Here is a 20123-nt window from a genome sequence, read left to right as displayed (position 1 = left end):
GTTAGTAAAGGCAGCAAGACTGAAATGTTGTCAAACAATCCGAGATAGGATTATCTCCGTTCACTGATCTCCACAGAGACAAGAGCACAGCAGTGTGAGGAGGACACACTCCCAGTACAACCCTGGCAATATAAATCCATATCCTGCTGATACTAACATACACAAAAGGTCTGATTAAGGATCTCTCCAGGGACAATTTCCAATAATGTCTGCAGAGAGCACAGCAGGGTGAGGACACTTGTAGCAAATACAATTAATTTTTCACAATCCTGGTGCAACATCCTTGTTACGTGACCTGCACCCACTTGTGGTGCCCATTAAATAACCCCCACGGCCACACTATGCCCATGCCTGGGGGAAGGGGGGGGGGGCGATGTACCTTTAACATATCGGCGGCCTCCTTCCTGCGCTGCGCCATGTCCTCGGACTCGGTGAGCAGGTCCTCCAGCAGCATGGACTTGTACAGCTGCCCCACCAGCTCGCTCTGCAACGTGTCCTTCACGTGGTTGACTAGGAAATGCATTACAGCCTTTGGCACGCTGCAGGGGAGACACAAGGAGGGGGCAGCGTTATACCCTGGCGCGGTGCGACGGGGACACCACGGGGGGGGGGGGGGGGGGCGCTCCGGTCCGCTCACCTGTCCTGAATATTCTTCCTCACTATTAGGAAGTAAGACTTGATCAATCGCTCGATCACCTCGCAGTCGCGCTGCTCGCGGGCCGAGAGTTTTCTGGCAACGGGCACAGGCTGGGAAGAGAAGGAGAGCGAGAATCGGTATAAGGCAGGCACAGGGGGTGGCAGGGCTCTACCTACATATCCATTACAGCCATATAGACTGTGCCAGTCCATTACTCACCACATCCAGCAGATTTACAGCGTGGCCCCTCTGGGGACTGGCAGGAAGGGCAGGGGGCAGTTTGCTCTTCTCGTCCACCGATGGGTCGTCTCCTTTGGAAGCTTTTAACATCCCCCTCCAGTTTCCGGTGCCGGCATCGGGGAGGTTATCGCTGGCGCCCCCTGCTGGTACGGCCTGGAATGACAGCAGATGCCATAGGGTCAGATACAAGCCTGGCAGCGGCTGTGCCCATAGAGAAGTGACAACACTCTGGTCTCCAGTTTCAGCAACGTGAGACAAGTTATACAACTTTCTCCTGGTATCAAGATCTCCGCTTGCTGTCTGGTCATGTGACGGGAAACACAGGTGCAAAGTTCATGTTCATTTTCTAAAACGGGAAACTCCCTTTAAAACAAATGCGGATGAGATCCCCAGAATGGGGCTATAGAATGGTATCCGAGATGTTGGGATGTAGCGCCCCCTAATGTACAGAACATGTACTACATGTGAAGAACGACAGACTGACACGGATGTGAAGGTATCAGTCTCCATCTAAAAAGACGCTCGTGTGTCCCGACTCTGGGATCCACTGCTTACAGACAGACAGTTCTAACAAATCCCTTTAAGAGCCTATTCCAAATTCCATCCTAATTTCACATGCAAGCTGCCTACAGCACAACCGTATCTAGAGTTATACTGTTAGTAGCAGCGGGACTGTATAAAATGGATGTATATCTAAGGATGGTGCAGGGGGTGTGTCCTCACACTGCTGTGCCCTGGGCTCCCTGCAGCCAGTGTTAAGTATTACCCCTGGAGAGAGGTGTAATCATACCAATGTGTAAATTGTCAGTAGCAGCAATCCTGGATTTATCTTCCAGGATTGCACTGGGGGTCTGTCCTCACACTGCTGTGCTCTGTGCAGGGAGGGGCTGTGAAGCAGTTCCATTCAGAGGGCTCTGAGCACAGCAGAGTGACCCCCCCCCCATTGCCAGAATATAAATCCATAGATCACAGTCCTGCTGCTACTAACAACATACACAAAGATCTTACACACCCCCAGTACAATCCTGGAATATAAATCCATCTCACACAGTCCTGCTGCTACTTCCACACACACAACGGTATATACATTTCTCCAGGGACAATACCCAACACTGGCTGCAGAGAGCCAAGAACACAGCAGTGCAAGGACAACCCCCCAGTATAATCCCGAAATATAAATCCATATGTCACAGTCCTGCTGCTACTTACAAGCTCAGTGTTATTACTACACAAATCTCCAGGGTCACTACCTGGACTTGTACTTAAAGGTAGCAGCCAAGAGAAAAAAAAAAAAAAAAAAGACAAAGAATATGGCAAGAAAATGTAGGCAGCGAGCATCCACCACTAGAGGGAGCTCAGGAGCTTACTGAATGTGGTGTTATTAGAGCCATCTATGTACAAACAGTATCCGGTAAGCTCTGGAGCTCCCCCTAGTGGTGCCAGCTGGGCGAATTTTATCATTCAATTCCATGCAGGGGGATTTGGAGCTTTGTATCAGCACAAACAAAGCTCCGACCATTTAAAGTGGAGAGTTTGTGCCACCCGAATAAAGGGCAGTCTAATGCACCAGAATCCCAGCTGTGAGTAAGCGGCCCAAGCTGGTGTGTCATGCATGAATGATGGACGACATGCGATCCACTACACAACTCCACGACATGCAGTGTGGCCTTAGCTGGCACAGACCTTGCCCTCAGTATCAGCTGAAGCGGTGGCAGGCTCCAGAGCGGCCGGGGCCAGGGGCCCTAGAGCCTTAGAGGGCTGAAGGAAGAAAGAGAACCAGATGCAGAATTAACATGAGCAGTAAAAGAAGATCTGATCTGATGAGACATGCAAAGGTGGACCTGGGGCAGGAGCTTCTGGGGGGGGCAAACATTGCACTGGGGGTGTAGAATTGTAAATACATATAACTGGCCAGGAGTGCATGTCCCTCTGGTTTATACAAGGACATAGAAGGTATTGCAAAACTACAACTCCCAGCATGCAAGACAGCCACAGGTCAAGAATTGCAGTTTTGCATCCTGAGCTTAGGGATATTAGGAATGTAAAATATTTAAAGACCACATCATGGAGCCTCTAACCCCCCCCCCCCCCCCCCTCCAATTAGGTTTTTGTATTAAACGAGATATTCCAGAATTTTCTTAAATTAGGTGATCAAAATCGATATCTGATCTCCCTGTCGATCAGCTGATTGAGTCTCGTCTATTCACCGTGCACAGCGCCATCCACTGTACGGTGGCTGTAGTTGGTATTGCGGCTCAGTCCCATTCGCTTGAATTAGACCGATCCGCTGCAAACTGCTCATGTGACATTAGCAAGGGAGTGGATTGGCCAGGAGGCGGAGCGATGGACAACGACTGGCAAGATATTCATCGCCTACACTATAAATCTGAAGAACCCCTTGAAGAGCTTCAGACGAGCAAAGAAAAATAAATTACTTTTAAAAAGCTCCACTACTTTTTTCCGCCAGTCCCTTATGGATGAAAGGACAGGCACCTATCTGAATAAGGGACATGCTGTAGGTCCTGCTAGTCAAACCATCAACAAATAGGCACAATCCCTTTAAATATTAAAGGGGTGTTCTGGGTAATTTCATAGCTAACCACTTGATGGTGGGGGGGTCCGAGTTCTACAGTGTCTACCCTATCGCTGTCCATCACCAGCAGTCCCATAGAGTGAATGGAGCGACTGGGTTAGTAATTAGGGGTACAGCCGCCCCTCAACTCTCGTGATCACCAAGACCCCCACTGGTTAGTAACCGGATTACACTCCCTTTAAGGACATTGCATAAAGCATTTGTAAGAGATGTAGCAGTGCAGGGTTTGTGCAGATGTTACAGTCCGTGACACAATCGGCTCTGCTACATCTGTGCGGAAAACATCCAAAGCTGAAATGTATAAGAAAACAAAATGGCCATGCAGAGGCGGCTGCCAGTCATTGGTGGGGGGGGGGGTCACCAATATATCATGTCCCCCGAGGGGTCACCTGATCACTCACCTTATCTCTGGGCGCAGCAGGAGGGGGCAGATCCCGAGCGAGTCTGTTCCGCCTCTGTTCCTGCAGACACAAAACAAAAGGCTCGTTGGTATAAAGACGTGGAGATAACTTCATAGGAACGTGTCTGTGCCCGCACCCCCCCCCCTCACCTCTATGTTGTTGTTCATCACTCCGCAGGCGTCGGCGAAGTCGGGGTGTTTGGTGTTGATGTACGCCAGCTCGATGGCCACCAGATTGTGCACCTGGAAGGAAATGTAGAGGACGCATGAGTCCCAAAACACGTCACCGTGTGGTGCAGTCCAAGTGATCAGACACTTGCCCCCTATATTATGCCACCGCCCCTTTAAGGTTTCCTTACCATCTCATTGGTCACTGGAAGCCGCTTCCTCAGAAGACTTGTAACTACCTCCACGATGGCGTCGTGCAATTTGGGAAACCTTAGGAGCTCCTGCATAGAGAGAAAAATAAACACTAATTTCTGTGCCTAAAGTACTTTGTCTTATTAGCCGCCATGTCTGCAATTAACCTCATCGTTTAACCCCTTATTTAACCTGAGGGTGACTAAAAGAAGGGTTTTTGCCCTCCATGATGAGGGCTGGGGATAAAGTTTAGGATGTGCAGAGGCTCCTGTGCAGAGGCTCCTGTGCAGAGGCTCCTGTGCAGAGGCTCCTGTGCAGAGGCTCCTGTGCAGAGGCTCCTGTGCAGAGGCTCCTGTGCAGAGGCTCCTGTGCAGAGGCTCCTGTGCAGAGGCTCCTGTGCAGAGGCTCCTGTGCAGAGGCTCCTGTGCAGAGGCTCCTGTGCAGAGGCTCCTGTGCAGAGGCTCCTGTGCAGAGGCTCCTGTGCAGAGGCTCCTGTGCAGAGGCTCCTGTGCAGAGGCTCCTGTGCAGAGGCTCCTGTGCAGAGGCTCCTGTGCAGAGGCTCCTGTGCAGAGGCTCCTGTGCAGAGGCTCCTGTGCAGAGGCTCCTGTGCAGAGGCTCCTGTGCAGAGGCTCCTGGCTCGGTCCTTTCTTGTGTATTCTATGTTCACATTCCCTCCAGAGCTGTAATCCCAGCAGCGCCCCCCTGTGGCGTGCTATACCTGTGTGCTGTAATTACTACAGTGCTGGATGATCCTCTGCATCTCCTCGTGGACCAGCTCCACGCAGCGCAGACTCGGCTCCTCCAGCCGCTTCACCTGACGCTTTACGAGGAGTTCGAAGGAGACTTCGGGAACGAACAAGGCCGGCCGGGGTCCCTGGAGATGAGAGGGAGGACAAGGACTGGTCATAAGGCGATACAACGTCACTATATGACCATAAGAACAGATAGAGAGAGAATCAAAATTTTTCCCAGAATTCCCCTTAAACAACCCCCCCTAAATATGAAAGGAGACTTACGGTTGCGTTCCTGATAGCAGTGAGGATGTCGATGGTAGTCAGGCCGCCCAAAGGATCCACAGACTCCAACGTCCTCCCAAACGTTTCATGGAAAATGTAGCAGATTCGAGCACCCCCGCACCTATAATTTTTTTCAAAAAATGTATACCTCAGAAAAGCTGGGTGACCACAGTTGGATCTGTGATGAGTCACACAGCTTTCCCAGGATTAGACGCCACTTTCCTGGTCCCGGATTACTCACAGTTCTGAGGTTTCGATGTATTTGGCGGTCCCCTCGATCGTGTTGCAGTATTCGGTGGCGAACTTGGTGATGAGCTGCAGCAGGGTGGCGCTCTTGTCGTCCACCGGTTCGCCATAACTGTTCAGCAGCGACTGGTACTGAGCCGCCAAGACGTTGATCCGGGTCTTCAGCTCCGGCAAACAATCTCGGATGTGGTGCATGAGCAGCCTGGGGACAGGACACAGGACACAATATCATATATACTTCCCCTTTAAGACTCCATCATAAAAGGCTGCCAGAGTTCACGCATCACCTACCTGTTCAGAGTCCGGGCCAGGTACTTGGTCCCGTTTCTATTGGCCAGAGAGGGGTATTTCTTCTGCAGGAAGGCGTACTCGTCCCGGATGGAGTCGGCCACGCTCTTCTTGTTATTGATGTCGAGCTGACTCCTAAAAATATTATGAAGTCTTTCCATCATTATGTAATTTATAGACAGAACAGATTAAACGCTACAAGCAGGCACCACTAGAGGGAGCTCAGGAGCCGGCTGCATACAGTCTCTACATTGATCTCTATTGCAACACTGTACGCAGCTCTGGAGCTCCACCTTGTGCTGACAAACTAATGGTACAATTTTATCTCCTAAATATATACGTCCAAGGCAGAGGATTTGGAGCTTAACTGCTCTTATTATTAGGAAATAAATTGGCACAGAATTTTTTTTTTTACCAGGTGGACGATCCCTTTAAAAAAAAAAGCAATGAGAATACAGAGATCACATATTTTTCTGGACCTACCTGTTGACTACACCGATGATGCCCAGTTTCACCGGAATGACTCTCCCCAGCAGGACATCCATGGCATCTGTGCCGGCGTCCATGAGGTCCAGCTTGGTGATCACCGCGAGCGTTCTCCGTCCTGGCGGATTTAAAGAGACATAGATTAACGCTTTACTGATAGCAAGCACTGGTGTTTGAAAAATACAAGGGAAAAAAAAAAGAGCACTTTTTTTAATACAGGAACAGCGCCACCCTTGCTCATAGGCTGCTTTTGGTATTGCAGGCAGTTGGTAAGCAAGTGATCAGTGCTGACCACAGGTTTGCTGTGCAGACATTATGAAAGCAGAAACAGTGCAACACCCGACTACAGGTCATGTCTGGTATTGCACCTGGGCTCTATTGATCTGAATACAACTCAGATGCAATAGCTATGACAATACTAATTGTAGTGATCACACCTCCAGTGCTCTTCTCCCAATCAACCAATCAGATAGGGAGGAGCGGCAGCCCTTCTCCACTAGAGCGTCCACTGCTGGACGAATGTGGTATTACACATTACACAGATTCTCACACTAGACCTCCTTCTCCTTCACTCACCGTCTGGATCACTCTCTCTGGCGATCTTCAGCGCCTCGGACGTGGCCATGTCTGTGTTGGCGGCAGTGACGGCCAGGATGATGGAGTTAGGGTTACTGATGTACCGTAGAATGAGCTCCCGGATCTGAATCTCGATGTCTTTAGGCTGGTCGCCTACTGGTACCTTAATACAAAAAAATGTCAATAAAATTAGCCGCAGAAGACGTGTTATAGCGCCCCCACCTCTCCATAGGTCATGTCTGGAACTGCAGCTCAGCTCTACTGAAGTGAATGCTTCCGAGCTGCAATACCACACACTACCAGAAAACATGAGTGGCGCTGTCTCTGACAGACAAGCCCTTTAATTGCGCCTTTTTTCTACTTTTGCCATCCCCTTTAATGGCTCTCCTACCTTTGTCATCCCGGGCAAGTCCACCAGTGTCAGGTTGACGACATTGGGAGAGAATATCTTCAGGTGGATGGGCTCCGAGCTGATGCCCTTGGGTGGAAAAAACAAAAAAACAAAAAGAGGGGAAGACGTGAGCAGTGACCACAAGAGAATTTTACATAAAGGGGCAATTCAATCAGATTTTTACAACTCCAAAGGTGTAATCCCTTATGTCTCCTGCGGGGGCAGTGTAGCATAACAGTAAACCTGCAGCCGCTGCTCCCAGCTTCCTGGGCCCCTCGTTTTAACTTCTACATCTAATCTTGGTCAACAAAAGAAGCCGGAACACCCACTTTTATGCAAATTTTCAAAGGCTCAACCCACTTTTAGGTACCGTCATAAAAGGTGATCACAGCCGCACAGAGGTTGTGTCTGGTGCTGCAGCTTGAAACTGAGTGAATGAGACTAATCTGCAGTACCACATACTACCTGCACGCACGGGGTGGCGCTAGGAGACAGCAGCCACGTTTATTTCAGGATAACAGAAAAGGAATCAACTCTTACTTTATTATTCCCAGAAATCCTTTCCGTTTCATTCTCAATTTCTTGGCGGATTTCATCAAAATCTGTGTAAATCTGCAAAACAAAGATTAAAAAAAAAAACAAAAAAAAAAAACAACAGTTTTCCTGTGTAACATTTAAAGTTACTCCTTAAAGCAGGTTAAACCCTATTCACATCTGTGGGGGTCTCAGCGATGGGTCCCCCACCCACAAGGATCGCAAGAACGGGCCCCGTTCATCTCTATGAAGCTCATGGAGATTGGCGAGCGCCGTACTCAGCAATCGGTCAGGTCGGTTATCTCAATCGTGCTACAAGGTGTGTGTGTGTGAGACAGGGGTACATCAGTGATCAGTGGGGGTCCGATCACAGACCACCACCGATCAGCAAGTTAGGCCCTACCCTTGCTTCGTAATAAAAACGCCTTTAACAACAGACTACAGGGTGAAAGCTTGTAGTCTGTTGCTAAGGAGCAAACATTTCCATTTTGCAATTCTATGGAGGGTGGAGCTACGCTTTTAAAGTTTCACTCCCAAAATGCTAATACCTGCTGCCTCCAAGAGCCCCTACCTTGTTCTTGGTGTGCAGAAATTTGCCCCATTCTTCAGCATCCACCCCTGAAACGAAAAAACAAAACCAAAAAAACACTGCGTTATACATTATGGAACCAAGTAATACACATCATGGCAGACGTCGTGTGACAAGTGCGGCCCGTTCCCCTATATCCCTATGAACCGCGGTGATGCAGAGGAAAGTTACGAATATTTAAAGGGAACCCGTCCTCCCCACAACACGTGTTTGTTATTTTTTTAATCTTTCATTTTTCCCGTCCCTCTGTCATTCCGCCTGGAAATGCAAGTTATCGTCCGTCAGTGCGTCTCTGTACACGGTCACAGCGGACACAACTGTAACAGCGTTTCCCAGCAGTCAATGTATTCGTATAATTCCAGGAGGAATAACAGAGACGCAGCAAACACTTTCTCCACTACGCGGGATGGAAATGTACATTACTAGTCAGAAGAGCGTTTATCTATCGTCCTAACAAAGCTATGCGCGTATTTCCAAGAGGAATATCGGAGGACCACCACAACCAAGACTTGCTCTCTACACTCCTACCTTGGCCCCCCCCCCCCCCCTTTGCCCTAGATATGTTACAGGGAACAGAAACCACTAGATTATTTATTTCTACATTGCCAGGAGGAATAACAGAGGAACACATCGATTTGTTTCTATATATACGCATAAAGAAGAGGCCTCTGGAGCGCTGAGCGATGCCGCAGCAGGGATGCACATGGTAAGATATCACTGGCACGGTGCAGCACCATTATGTATGCGGAGGGGAACATTGTGAGTCACCGTCTTTCCATCCAAACCCCCCCGCAGGCGTCTTCTACCATAATCCGCTGACTCACAGGAGGAACCATCTGCACGCACAGACATCACACAGCCGCATCCCTGTGCTGCCCCGCTGCACCCTCCTGCAACATTGCTACAAACCTATAGCGCAGGAGGTGCACCTGAGCATCGCCCCCCATACAGGACACCCCCCAATAATTACCCTATAAGGGAGCTCCGACTATTCCGGAGGATGACTGGAGGACCCAGTGTGTAATACCCCACTTCTCCTGCCGGAGCAGTGCAGAAAAACTGAAAACTACTCTTGTAACTACTCCCTGCCAGGGAATTTATGCACATGTTGTGTCCTCATTTGGTCCTCATCTTCAGTAATCCGGCTACTGTTTACACTATTAGTCATGTGTACAGGGGCTGAGACATTGACAGATATAATCCTATATAATACCGGGGATCCGTCCTGTGCACACACACATCACTATATCCATCACTGCGGGTGCACAGAGGTCGCTGGGCCTTACACAGCATCACCACTAGGGGCAGCTTCTCACATACAAGTACATTCCGGAAATAAAAATCCATGTTTCACAGTCCTGCTGCTACTAAAAGCACATAGGAAAGTATGATCACGCATCACATGACACTCACTGTAGCACTACATCAAACCTGCTGATGGTTTCCATTTAAGGGCAAAAGCGTCTTAAGTGGAAATTAAAAGGGATAACATTTTCTAGAAACAGCAGGGGGCGGCGACGAGCTTCTTGTCCCAATTCCAGCCTCCAGGGGGTGAGCAACACAGAGGAGGAAACCGGATGCAGAACTGAAGATCACAGCGGTCACTTCTGACCACGCGGCTCCAGACAGCGACCGTCATATCAAAAGCAGAACTAGAAACAGTCACTTCCACTACACAGAGGCCCATAAACATATATACGTCCGGCCCCAGTATATACATCGTATATCACCCTTCCCAAGCCCCGGTATATACATCCTACACCCCCCCCCGGCCCCGGTATATACATCCTACATCACCCCCCCGGCCCCGGTATATACATCCTACACCCCCCCCCCGGCCCCGGTATATACATCCTACATCACCCCCCCGGCCCCGGTATATACATCCTACATCATCCCCCGGCCCCGGTATATACATCCTACATCACCCCCCCCCCCCCCCGAGTATATACATCCTATATAACCCCCCCCCCCCCCCCCCCCGAGTATATACATCCTATATAACCCCCCCCCCCCCCCCCGAGTATATACATCCTATATAACCCCCCCCCCCCCCCGAGTATATACATCCTATATAACCCCCCCCCCCCCCGAGTATATACATCCTATATAACCCCCCCCCCCCGAGTATATACATCCTATATAACCCCCCCCCCCCCGAGTATATACATCCTATATAACCCCCCCCCCCCCCGAGTATATACATCCTATATAACCCCCCCCCCCCCCCGAGTATATACATCCTATATAACCCCCCCCCCCCCGAGTATATACATCCTATATAACCCCCCCCCCCCGAGTATATACATCCTATATAACCCCCCCCCCCCCCCGAGTATATACATCCTATATAACCCCCCCCCCCCCCGAGTATATACATCCTATATAACCCCCCCCCCCCCCGAGTATATACATCCTATATAACCCCCCCCCCCCCCGAGTATATACATCCTATATAACCCCCCCCCCCCCGAGTATATACATCCTATATAACCCCCCCCCCCCCCGAGTATATACATCCTATATAACCCCCCCCCCCCCCCGAGTATATACATCCTATATAACCCCCCCCCCCCCCGAGTATATACATCCTATATAACCCCCCCCCCCCCCGAGTATATACATCCTATATAACCCCCCCCCCCCCCGAGTATATACATCCTATATAACCCCCCCCCCCCCCGAGTATATACATCCTATATAACCCCCCCCCCCCGAGTATATACATCCTATATAACCCCCCCCCCGAGTATATACATCCTATATAACCCCCCCCCCCCCGAGTATATACATCCTATATAAACCCCCCCCCCCCCGAGTATATACATCCTATATAACCCCCCCCAGTATACACACAACCTATATAACCCCCCCCCAGTATACACACAACCTATATAACCCCCCCCCCCCAGTATACACACAACCTATATAACCCCCCCCCAGTATACACACAACCTATATAACCCCCCCCCAGTATACACACAACCTATATAACCCCCCCCCAGTATACACACAACCTATATAACCCCCCCCCAGTATACACACAACCTATATAACCCCCCCCCAGTATACACACAACCTATATAACCCCCCCCCAGTATACACACAACCTATATAACCCCCCCCCAGTATACACACAACCTATATAACCCCCCCTCCAGTATACACACAACCTATATAACCCCCCCTCCAGTATACACACAACCTATATAACCCCCCCCAGTATACACACAACCTATATAACCCCCCCCCCCAATATAACCCCCCCCCCCCAGTATACACACAACCTATATAAACCCCCCCCCCCGGCCCCAGTATACACACAACCTGTATAACCATTCCACCCCCCCCCCCCCCCGGGCCCAGTATACACACATCCTGTATAATCGCCCACCCGGCCCCAGTATACACATATCCTATATAACCCCCTCCCCCCCGGCCCCATTATATACATCCTATATCACCCCTGACCCCAGTATATACATCCTATATCACCCCTGACCCCCGGCCCCAGTATATACATCCTATATCACCCCCCCAGTATATACATCCAGCATCACCACCCCCCAACCACAGTATATACATCCTTATCACCACTGGCCCCAGTATATACAGCCTTTATGACCCCCAGCTCCAGTATATACATCCTATATCACCCCCAGTATATACCCTGACTATAGAGAGGTCACCAGATGAAGAAGCAGCAGCCCTACCTGAAACGCAAAAAAAAAAAAAAAAAAAAAAAGGTGTAAAATACGAAAAAAATAAACCTAAAACAAGGAGGAGACAAAACAAGCAAAGAAAAGTGATTGCTCTGGTGCTGATCTATAGGGGGCGCAGTGGAGATGTCTACAGCTCATGCAGGGATTGGAGGAGAATGAGGAAACAGGAAACCTTTGGATAATTTTCTTGGATTTTTCCAGGAGTCCAGGTCTGGAACCAAGAGGGAGACATTGGAGAGAAAAGAGACAAGAGAGGCAGAGAAAAGCGTTAGGTGGTGGCTACTTCATAGCGCCCCCCACCAGCACTCAGGCTATATCCCGTAATGCAGCTTCGTTCAATTCGATGTTACAGAGCTGCAATACCAGACTTTACCTGTGGGCAGGGGTGGCGCCATTTCTAATCCTAATCGTGCACAAAATGTATAGCTTCGTACAATTACAACGAGCTGCAATACCACATTCAACCTGTACCTAGGGGTGGCGCTGCTTATAGATGAAGCCAGGTTTTTTTCCCCGCTCATTCCCATGATGCAATGGGACCACAGCTGCCACTTACCAGATTAATGACTTTCCAGCTAACCACAAAGTGTCTCTTTACTGGAATTCGGAGCCTCCTTCCTGCCACGGCAAACGTTTACAACTCTCTATTTTCAATTAGTCCGATATCAAATATCCAAGTTCATCCTGAGCCCCCTGGTTCAGGATAAAAATTTCAACACAGACAGAGCTGGTGTTGAACTTGGCAGCAGGTGTGTCACAATGGGGTGTTCCCATTAGGCTAGCCCTGCCCATGAGGATCTAGCCACATGCGGACACTGCTTCTAGCAAGAACCCACAAATTTAAAGGGATGGGTCATGCTGGGTAGGTCAGTTATTTAATAAATAAGCTCAGCCAGTGCATCGTGGTGCAGGAGCAGGACACCAGATAAACAAAACTGGTACTGAGGTGGGTTGTCCCGACTGGACTAGCCCCGCCCATGAGGAGCCGTCTAAGAATCTGAGGTTGATATTCTTACTCAAGACAACCCCATACTTAAACCAGATCCTCCAAAAAACTAAAAGGGATCCTGAGCTGTACCGTATGGATTTCTCTCACCACATAATAAACACTACGACTCTCATCATCCTCCACTGTACACATAGAGCAATCATCCATTACCGTTCTCCTCTCCGGAGGTTTTGCGCCGATCATCGGAGGACACGTGCACCAGCTGCAGGATGAGGGGTCTCCTCGTCACTATCCCTGTGCCACGGGGGAGCAGATCCCGGCCAACTAAGCTTTCCAGGACGGAGCTTTTTCCGCTGCTCTGTAAGGAAGAAATAAGACAAAGCTTAGAGTGCAAAGATGGAGCCAGAGGGAGTCTGCGGGGGGAAGGATAATGGACCAGGGGGGTCTCACAGGGGGATCATGAGATAGATGCTTAAAGCTATTAGTGCTTAAATTATTCTGATTTCCCCAAATCCCCTACATAGAGATGTAAGGGGGGGGGGGGGGGCGAGGCTCTTACTCATCCATAGAACTCAATAACTGCTATGTATACATTTAGCTCCCTCTAGTGGAGACTAAAGGAAGCTGGAATTTTATCATGTAAAAATGTATATACATGGGGGCACTGGGCCGCGTTGTTTATGAATCCTTTAAATACAGCAATGGCATGACTATTATTAACCAGTTATAGCACCGCCTCTGTTAACAGGTGACACGTAGTACTGCGACTTCGAGAAGAAATCAGCCAAAGCTGAGGGTTTGCTACAATTGCGGTACATCCAATCAACAGTCAACACATCTGCGCTGACACATTGTGACGAACTATATGAGACTTGTGCTGCCGTTGTATTTAGCTTATAGCAGGATTGTTGAGGCAGGATACAACTGTAGCAAACCCACTGCAGTGGGAAGGTCTAGCTCCAAACTTTATCCACTGACAGCAAGCAGAGATCTTGAACACACTGAAGCACAAAGCGTACATTTTTGTACATGGGATGGGTGTATATTGTTGCTTAGCAGGAACAATACATGAGCGGGTGCCCTGTGACCTAGTGACCGAGCGAGGAAGGACCTGGAGAGCGGAACAATGGCGACAGGTGTGCGACACGTGCAAAGAGTGGGGAAAGGAGGGGGGGGGCACAAACAATATTTAGGCTACGTGGGCCTGTATGAAACAAAAAAAGGTGCAGAGTCCGAGTTTTATTTGTTTGAAACAGACATGACCAAAAACTGACTGAATTTTTTTGTAAACCAATTAAAGCATCCCCCCTCAAAACCAACGACGACGCTGTATCCGGTGTAACATCGAATTTTTACCTCAGGAAGTTGTGTCACAATAATATGGACGCCAAAAATCATCGAGAAAACTGAGGCCTAGTGCAAACAGTCTGTGTTGCCTCCAGCGACCAATCGCAGCACAGCTTTCATTTATAAAGAGCAGAATAACATAAGAGACCTGAGCAGTGATTGGCTGTTTTGGGAAATCTTATGAAGCCCCTATTGTGAGGGGATAGGACATCCGCTGACAGGCCCAGGCAGACACCATTTAATAATCTATTAATAATCAAACGTCTCGATTAGTCACAGAGCGCTGGCGGGGGGAGGAGAAGCTGTAACCTTGTGAGGGTCATGAGACGAGTATCTAGTCAGGAATCCTCGTCCCGTGTCACTCGCAGCGAGGCTCCGCTGACAGAGCGTACACCCGAGACGTGAGCTCCAGGATACTGACTGTCTAATGTGACTGCCCCATCATCCTACGTAGAAGTGACAGGCGGGAAATCAGATAAGCGGGAAACCTGTCCGTCAGAGGCGACGCGTACACCCGCTCCAGATACTAATATGCAAATTTTTTTTTTTAAACCGTTGGGGTGTAAGAGGATGCAGATCTCCCTACAGCTCCACCAAAATGGACCTAATGGATCTGCTGAACACTGAACTGCCCATCATTATAGTATGGCGTGCGTCAGGTGCCGGTGCATGGAGAGGACTCACGGGCTGAACCCTCTCCATAGCTGGAAGTCTTTGCTGCATATTGCAGCAAAGACTTAGGCTACATTCACACTGCCGTTGCCCGCCCGTACCGTACCGTAGTGGGCAACGGCAGTGCACGGGGAGAGGAGGAGGAGGTGAGCGCAGCTCACCCCCGCCCCTCTCCATAGAGATACATGGCGCCGTATTACGGGAAAAGATAGGACAGGTCCTATCTTTTTCCCGGGTACGGAGCGGTAAGGTGTCATGCGCCCATTGCGGTCTATGGAGGACGTATGTCGGCCGTATATACGTCCTCCATACGGTCGTGTGAATGTAGCCTAAACGGTAACACCCACGATCGGCGTGTAATCTCGTCGATCTTGCCATCTTGGCGAAGATAGTCGCTCCCTGTGATGTCATCGGGGAGCAGCGATCCGTTGCTATGACAGCCTCGGGTCTTCCGAAGACCCGAGGCCGTCTCGTTTTAACCCATACATTACAAAGTGCTAATTGCACATTGTAATGTAAGAGGATAAAAATCCCCATATACTGCCATACTATAGTATGGCAGTATATGGTAGGATCGATCAGACAACCTAGGGTAAAAGTAGCTTAGGGGGACTGAAAAATAGTAAAAGTAAAAAAAAAAAATAATAATAATAATAAAAAAACCTAAAAATTCAAATCACCCCCTTCCCCTAGAAGTCATATAAATACAAATAAACAGTAAAAATCATAAACACATTAGATATCGCCACGTTCAAAAGTGCCGAATCTAGTCGAAATAAAATAACGTTTTTTCACTGCATTTAACCCCATAACGGAAAGTAGCGCCCAGATGTCGAAAATGGCACAAAAGTGCCATTTTGAAAAATATATATAATTAAAAAAAGTCATCCAAAGGTCGTACAGTCCTAAAAATGGTAGCATTGAAAACGTCATCAAAAGTCGCACAAAACGACATCACCCACAGCTCGGTACACCAAAGTGATTAGCGCCAGAAGATTGCAAATTCAAAGAAAAAAAGTTTGTACATAATAAAACCTATACAAATTTGGTATTCCCGTAATCGTACCAAACCAAAGAATAAAGTAGACTTGTCATTTGGGGAGCACAGTGAAAGCTGTAAAATCCAAAACCACAAGAAAACGGTGCAAATGCATTTTTTCACCATTTTCACTGTATTTGGAATTTTTTTTCCCGCTTCCCAGTACACGGCATGGAATATTCAATACCATCACTATGAAGTGCAATTTGTTATGCAGAAAGCAAGCCCTCACACAGCTCTTTACGTGTAAAAAAGTAAGACTAAATTTTACCTCTCTCTCTGCAGAGCATTGTCCCCGTGAGTGGCCAATGAGAAGCACTTTCCCCCGCACCCTCCGAAAAAAGCTCCCTCGTGTCTATTTCAAATAAGAGGGATATGGACTTTTTAAAAAAAATTTGAAATAGACGCATGATGGAGTGGTTTCCCAAAGGTTGGAAGAGGGAGAGGGGGGGGTTAGAGAAAGGCTCTGGGCTCCATAGGTGTTAAGGGGACCAGGAGCCCCTCAGTCTCATTTGCATAATTTTGGAAGCCTTTTTTTCCCCTTAAAAACAAGGGCATAGGAAGCTAAAAGAAGAGTGCATCCTGCCAGAGGGGCACACACCAGTACGTAGCTGTTTACAATCCTTCATCCTGGGTATATATATATATATATATATATATATATATATATATATATATATATATATATATATATATCCTTTAAACGGTGAGTACTAAGCATTCACATGACACGCCTCATCCAATTAGTGACCTCCGTGGAAACGGAACATCATTTCCCCTGGAGGATTTCCATATTCATGAAAAACACCTTTAAAGAAGCTTTTCTGGATAACCACTCGAATCAGCTACGGCACTCCAGTCATATGCCCAGGTTGCCGCTCAATCCCACTCAAAGTGAACAGGCCTATGCTGCAATGCCAGGTACAGCCACTATACAGTGTACGGCGCTGTGCTTTTTCAATGAAGAGGCCACACCAATTATTGTTGATCAGATATCATTGAGATAGGTCTTCAATAAATAAACTTGGGAATACCCCTTTAAGGAACACAGAGTGTGGTCAACCAATCAGGCCACTGCTTTCATTTTACAAGGGGTCACATCAGGTTGGTTGTGAGTGGTATCTGTGTAGACCTCAACTAGTCTAGAACATGTGCCCATGTCACTCTACGTGAGTGGTTAGCATCTGTGTCGAAACTACACAGCATGCTGGGAGTTGTAGTTCCTCAACGACCACACCCTTCCATCCGAATCAGACCAGAGGCCTCCTTCACGGTCCTGGTCTGATGCCCCTTGTAGGTGTCATCAGAAATGGACAAGGGTCTGCATGGACGCTCAGACAGATCAGTGACTACTCTCCCAGTGTATCCTAGCACCTTCCTATCCCAATAGACAACTTACGGTAGGTACTGACCACCACATCTCGTAGAAATGCTTTGCTTGAGCCGTCACCATCACAATCAGACCCTTACGCTGGCTCATATTCCCGCTTCCAATATATCTAACCGCCAACTTACAGCCGATCCCACCACTGAGAGGCGCCACGGTCAGCACATAATCACCAGTATTCACCTCACTTGGTAGCGGGTGCCCACACACCAAGTAGAGGTGGTGCCCAGCAATTAGCGCTGATCACATGGTATCACCGGGTCACACCGTATACGGACACCCTAAGCGACACCTAGTCCTTCATAAACACAATCCCCAGTGTAATATGAGGCTTCTAAGTCGCGCTTGGTTTCGGTACTTCACGTTTTCGACCCAGAACTTCTGTGGGAGTAACGGGCCCTCTTCTGCCAACAACTTTTGTCATCACCAGACCCCGATACGCAAATACTTTTGTCTTCCCCAGTAGAAATGTTCGGCCGCCGATCCGGTAATTCATCCAAGACGTGCAAACAAACCCAAACCAAAACCACGTTCCCCTCATCTCTATTCCCCAAGTCAGACAAGGCCACTCATTGGCCAAAACAGGCCCCCCATTACTTCCAGCTTGGTTGAAGGACCTGAAAACCAGAAGTCCTGGAGCAACACGGGAATTAGTGAGCGATAAGGATAAGGTTTTACTCTCCTGCCTGTGGGAATTTAGAAACCCCTTTTAAATAGAGGGTCAAGATACCATTGATCGTAATATATATATATATTATACACACACACTATATATTCGAGTATAAGCCGACCCAAGTATAAGCCGAGGCCCCTAATTTTACCACTGGAGTATAAGCCGAGTTTGGGTTTTCAGCACATTTTTTTGTGCTGAAAAACTAGGCTTATACTTGAGTATATATGGTACATACATATTTATTAATAATAGACGGCACTTTGACCAAAATTTTTTATAGCCTCTGGAAAGGGAAGTAGTTATAAGGTGTCAAAATAGCAAGTTGGTCCCCCACAGGATGTAACGGGACAAATATTTACTTAAATCAGCCAAAATTTTTAGTCAACGCCGGTGAATCTGTGTTTTTAGGTCCGAATTAGGGTTTATTCAGACTACAATTTGCACACGGTCCGGGATTTGCGTAGAAATGCAACAAGTTCATCCGAATAAAGTCTAATTTGAGGAATTTGGTGACAAACGCATCGATTTTGGGTTCATTTATGCAAATTATAGGGCATGAGGGAAATCGATGCGCTAAACTGACACTTAATAACCCCGCCCCATTCTGGCGGCTATGAATCGAGAAAAAATGGCGTAATTTGTATTAAAAAATTACAGTATAGACAGGGTTATAGGGGAAACAATTCCATAAAATGGTATAATCCAAATCCCATATAATAGAATAGGATGCAATGGGTCATACCAATAGTCTACTTCCCCCGCCGCTGTCATATTTGGTCTCGTCCAGCGGCAGTTTTATAAAGGGTCACACCGGCTCTCGCGCGCGCTCTCTCACCTGCGTCCCGACCACCACGATCTGCGGCAGTTGGATGACGTCGGCGCCCACCGTGTTGAAGACATCCTGCAGCTTGTTGATGACCGGGATGAGCGCCTCCATGTCTCAGGCCTGTGACGGGAGATGAATGGTGGGGGGGAGGCGGCCACTGCTCTCCACTGCCGGCACCACCACTAAGCAACCATTGACCCGGCCCACAGGCCTTTGCGGCAAGGAGGAGCGGCTCAGGCATCAGATCGCGCATGCGCGCGGCGCAGGGCACGCCGGGGATTGTAGTCCTCACCAACGCCGGCCAAAAGGTCTTTGATTTATTTTAACTTAATGTCTAACTCGGTCAAGTGAGGTTAACGAAAGAATGGCACTCCTTTATGAGTAAACCTAAAATAATAAAGATGAAGACAGAAATCCATCTAGAGTAAATGAGGTGTTTGACCACAACAAATATGGCGGCGGGAGCGTAGTCAACAGCAAACCGGAAGTGCGTCACATTGGAAACCGGATGTTGTCGTTTGAGAGGTCCCTGACAGTGACATTGGGAGATAAGACAGTGCAAGGGAGACTTCATGGTGCTGGCAGATAACAGGAGTCTCCTGGGGGATTTTCTCTATGATTTCTTTGCAGATATTCTTCTTACTAGTCACTAACAATGGAAAACATCTACATGGAATTAGTAGTATGAGCAATCAAGTGTTAATTGTTGTTCCTGGAGTTACATTGTATATGCTGTTAGTAGCAGCAGGACTGTGAAATATGTATATATCATAATCGTCATTATATTAAATATGTGTGTATATATATCGCTATCGTTACAATAATGATTTAACAATTATATATACACACATATTTAATATAATAATGATTATGATATAATAATATTTGGGGGTAGGGGTGAGTCCTCACACTGCTGTACAATGCAGGGAGTGCAGAAGTGTGAAAACGCACCCATCCCCCCAGCTCAACGATACACTTCTGGAATACAAATCCATATTTCACAGTCCTGCTGCTCCTAAAAACATACAAAAGGTCTGATTTCACAGTTAAACACATGTATACCTCTACTAGGGAGAGATAAACCACAGAGTTTTACAGTAGCAAACCATATATGTGCCATTTAAAGGCATATTATGATGGTTTCACCTTCCC

General features: G+C 48.1%; 1 protein-coding gene across 1 annotated transcript in view; it reads right to left on the bottom strand.

Annotated features, from left to right (window-relative positions):
• Positions 1 to 19210, bottom strand: part of DNM1L (dynamin 1 like) — a 19940-nt gene extending 730 nt beyond the window's left edge. The window contains exons 1-19 of the mRNA XM_072150128.1: positions 18981 to 19210; positions 13238 to 13385; positions 12251 to 12289; positions 8339 to 8385; positions 7774 to 7845; positions 7234 to 7320; positions 6843 to 7005; positions 6264 to 6384; positions 5784 to 5915; positions 5488 to 5694; positions 5247 to 5367; positions 4949 to 5104; positions 4230 to 4319; positions 4021 to 4113; positions 3872 to 3931; positions 2561 to 2635; positions 857 to 1030; positions 638 to 747; positions 380 to 539 (exon numbers count right to left, since the gene is read on the bottom strand). Coding sequence (XP_072006229.1) covers positions 380 to 539; positions 638 to 747; positions 857 to 1030; positions 2561 to 2635; positions 3872 to 3931; positions 4021 to 4113; positions 4230 to 4319; positions 4949 to 5104; positions 5247 to 5367; positions 5488 to 5694; positions 5784 to 5915; positions 6264 to 6384; positions 6843 to 7005; positions 7234 to 7320; positions 7774 to 7845; positions 8339 to 8385; positions 12251 to 12289; positions 13238 to 13385; positions 18981 to 19082 — 2157 coding nt within the window. The 5' untranslated portion in view covers positions 19083 to 19210. The remainder of the gene's footprint in view (positions 1 to 379; positions 540 to 637; positions 748 to 856; positions 1031 to 2560; positions 2636 to 3871; positions 3932 to 4020; positions 4114 to 4229; positions 4320 to 4948; positions 5105 to 5246; positions 5368 to 5487; positions 5695 to 5783; positions 5916 to 6263; positions 6385 to 6842; positions 7006 to 7233; positions 7321 to 7773; positions 7846 to 8338; positions 8386 to 12250; positions 12290 to 13237; positions 13386 to 18980) is intronic.
• Positions 19211 to 20123: the final 913 nt, after the last annotated feature.

The sequence above is a fragment of the Engystomops pustulosus genome, chromosome 4, assembly GCF_040894005.1.
Source record: "Engystomops pustulosus chromosome 4, aEngPut4.maternal, whole genome shotgun sequence".
Classification (NCBI taxonomy): domain Eukaryota; kingdom Metazoa; phylum Chordata; class Amphibia; order Anura; family Leptodactylidae; genus Engystomops; species Engystomops pustulosus.
This window is presented reverse-complemented; position numbering and strand designations above follow the sequence as displayed.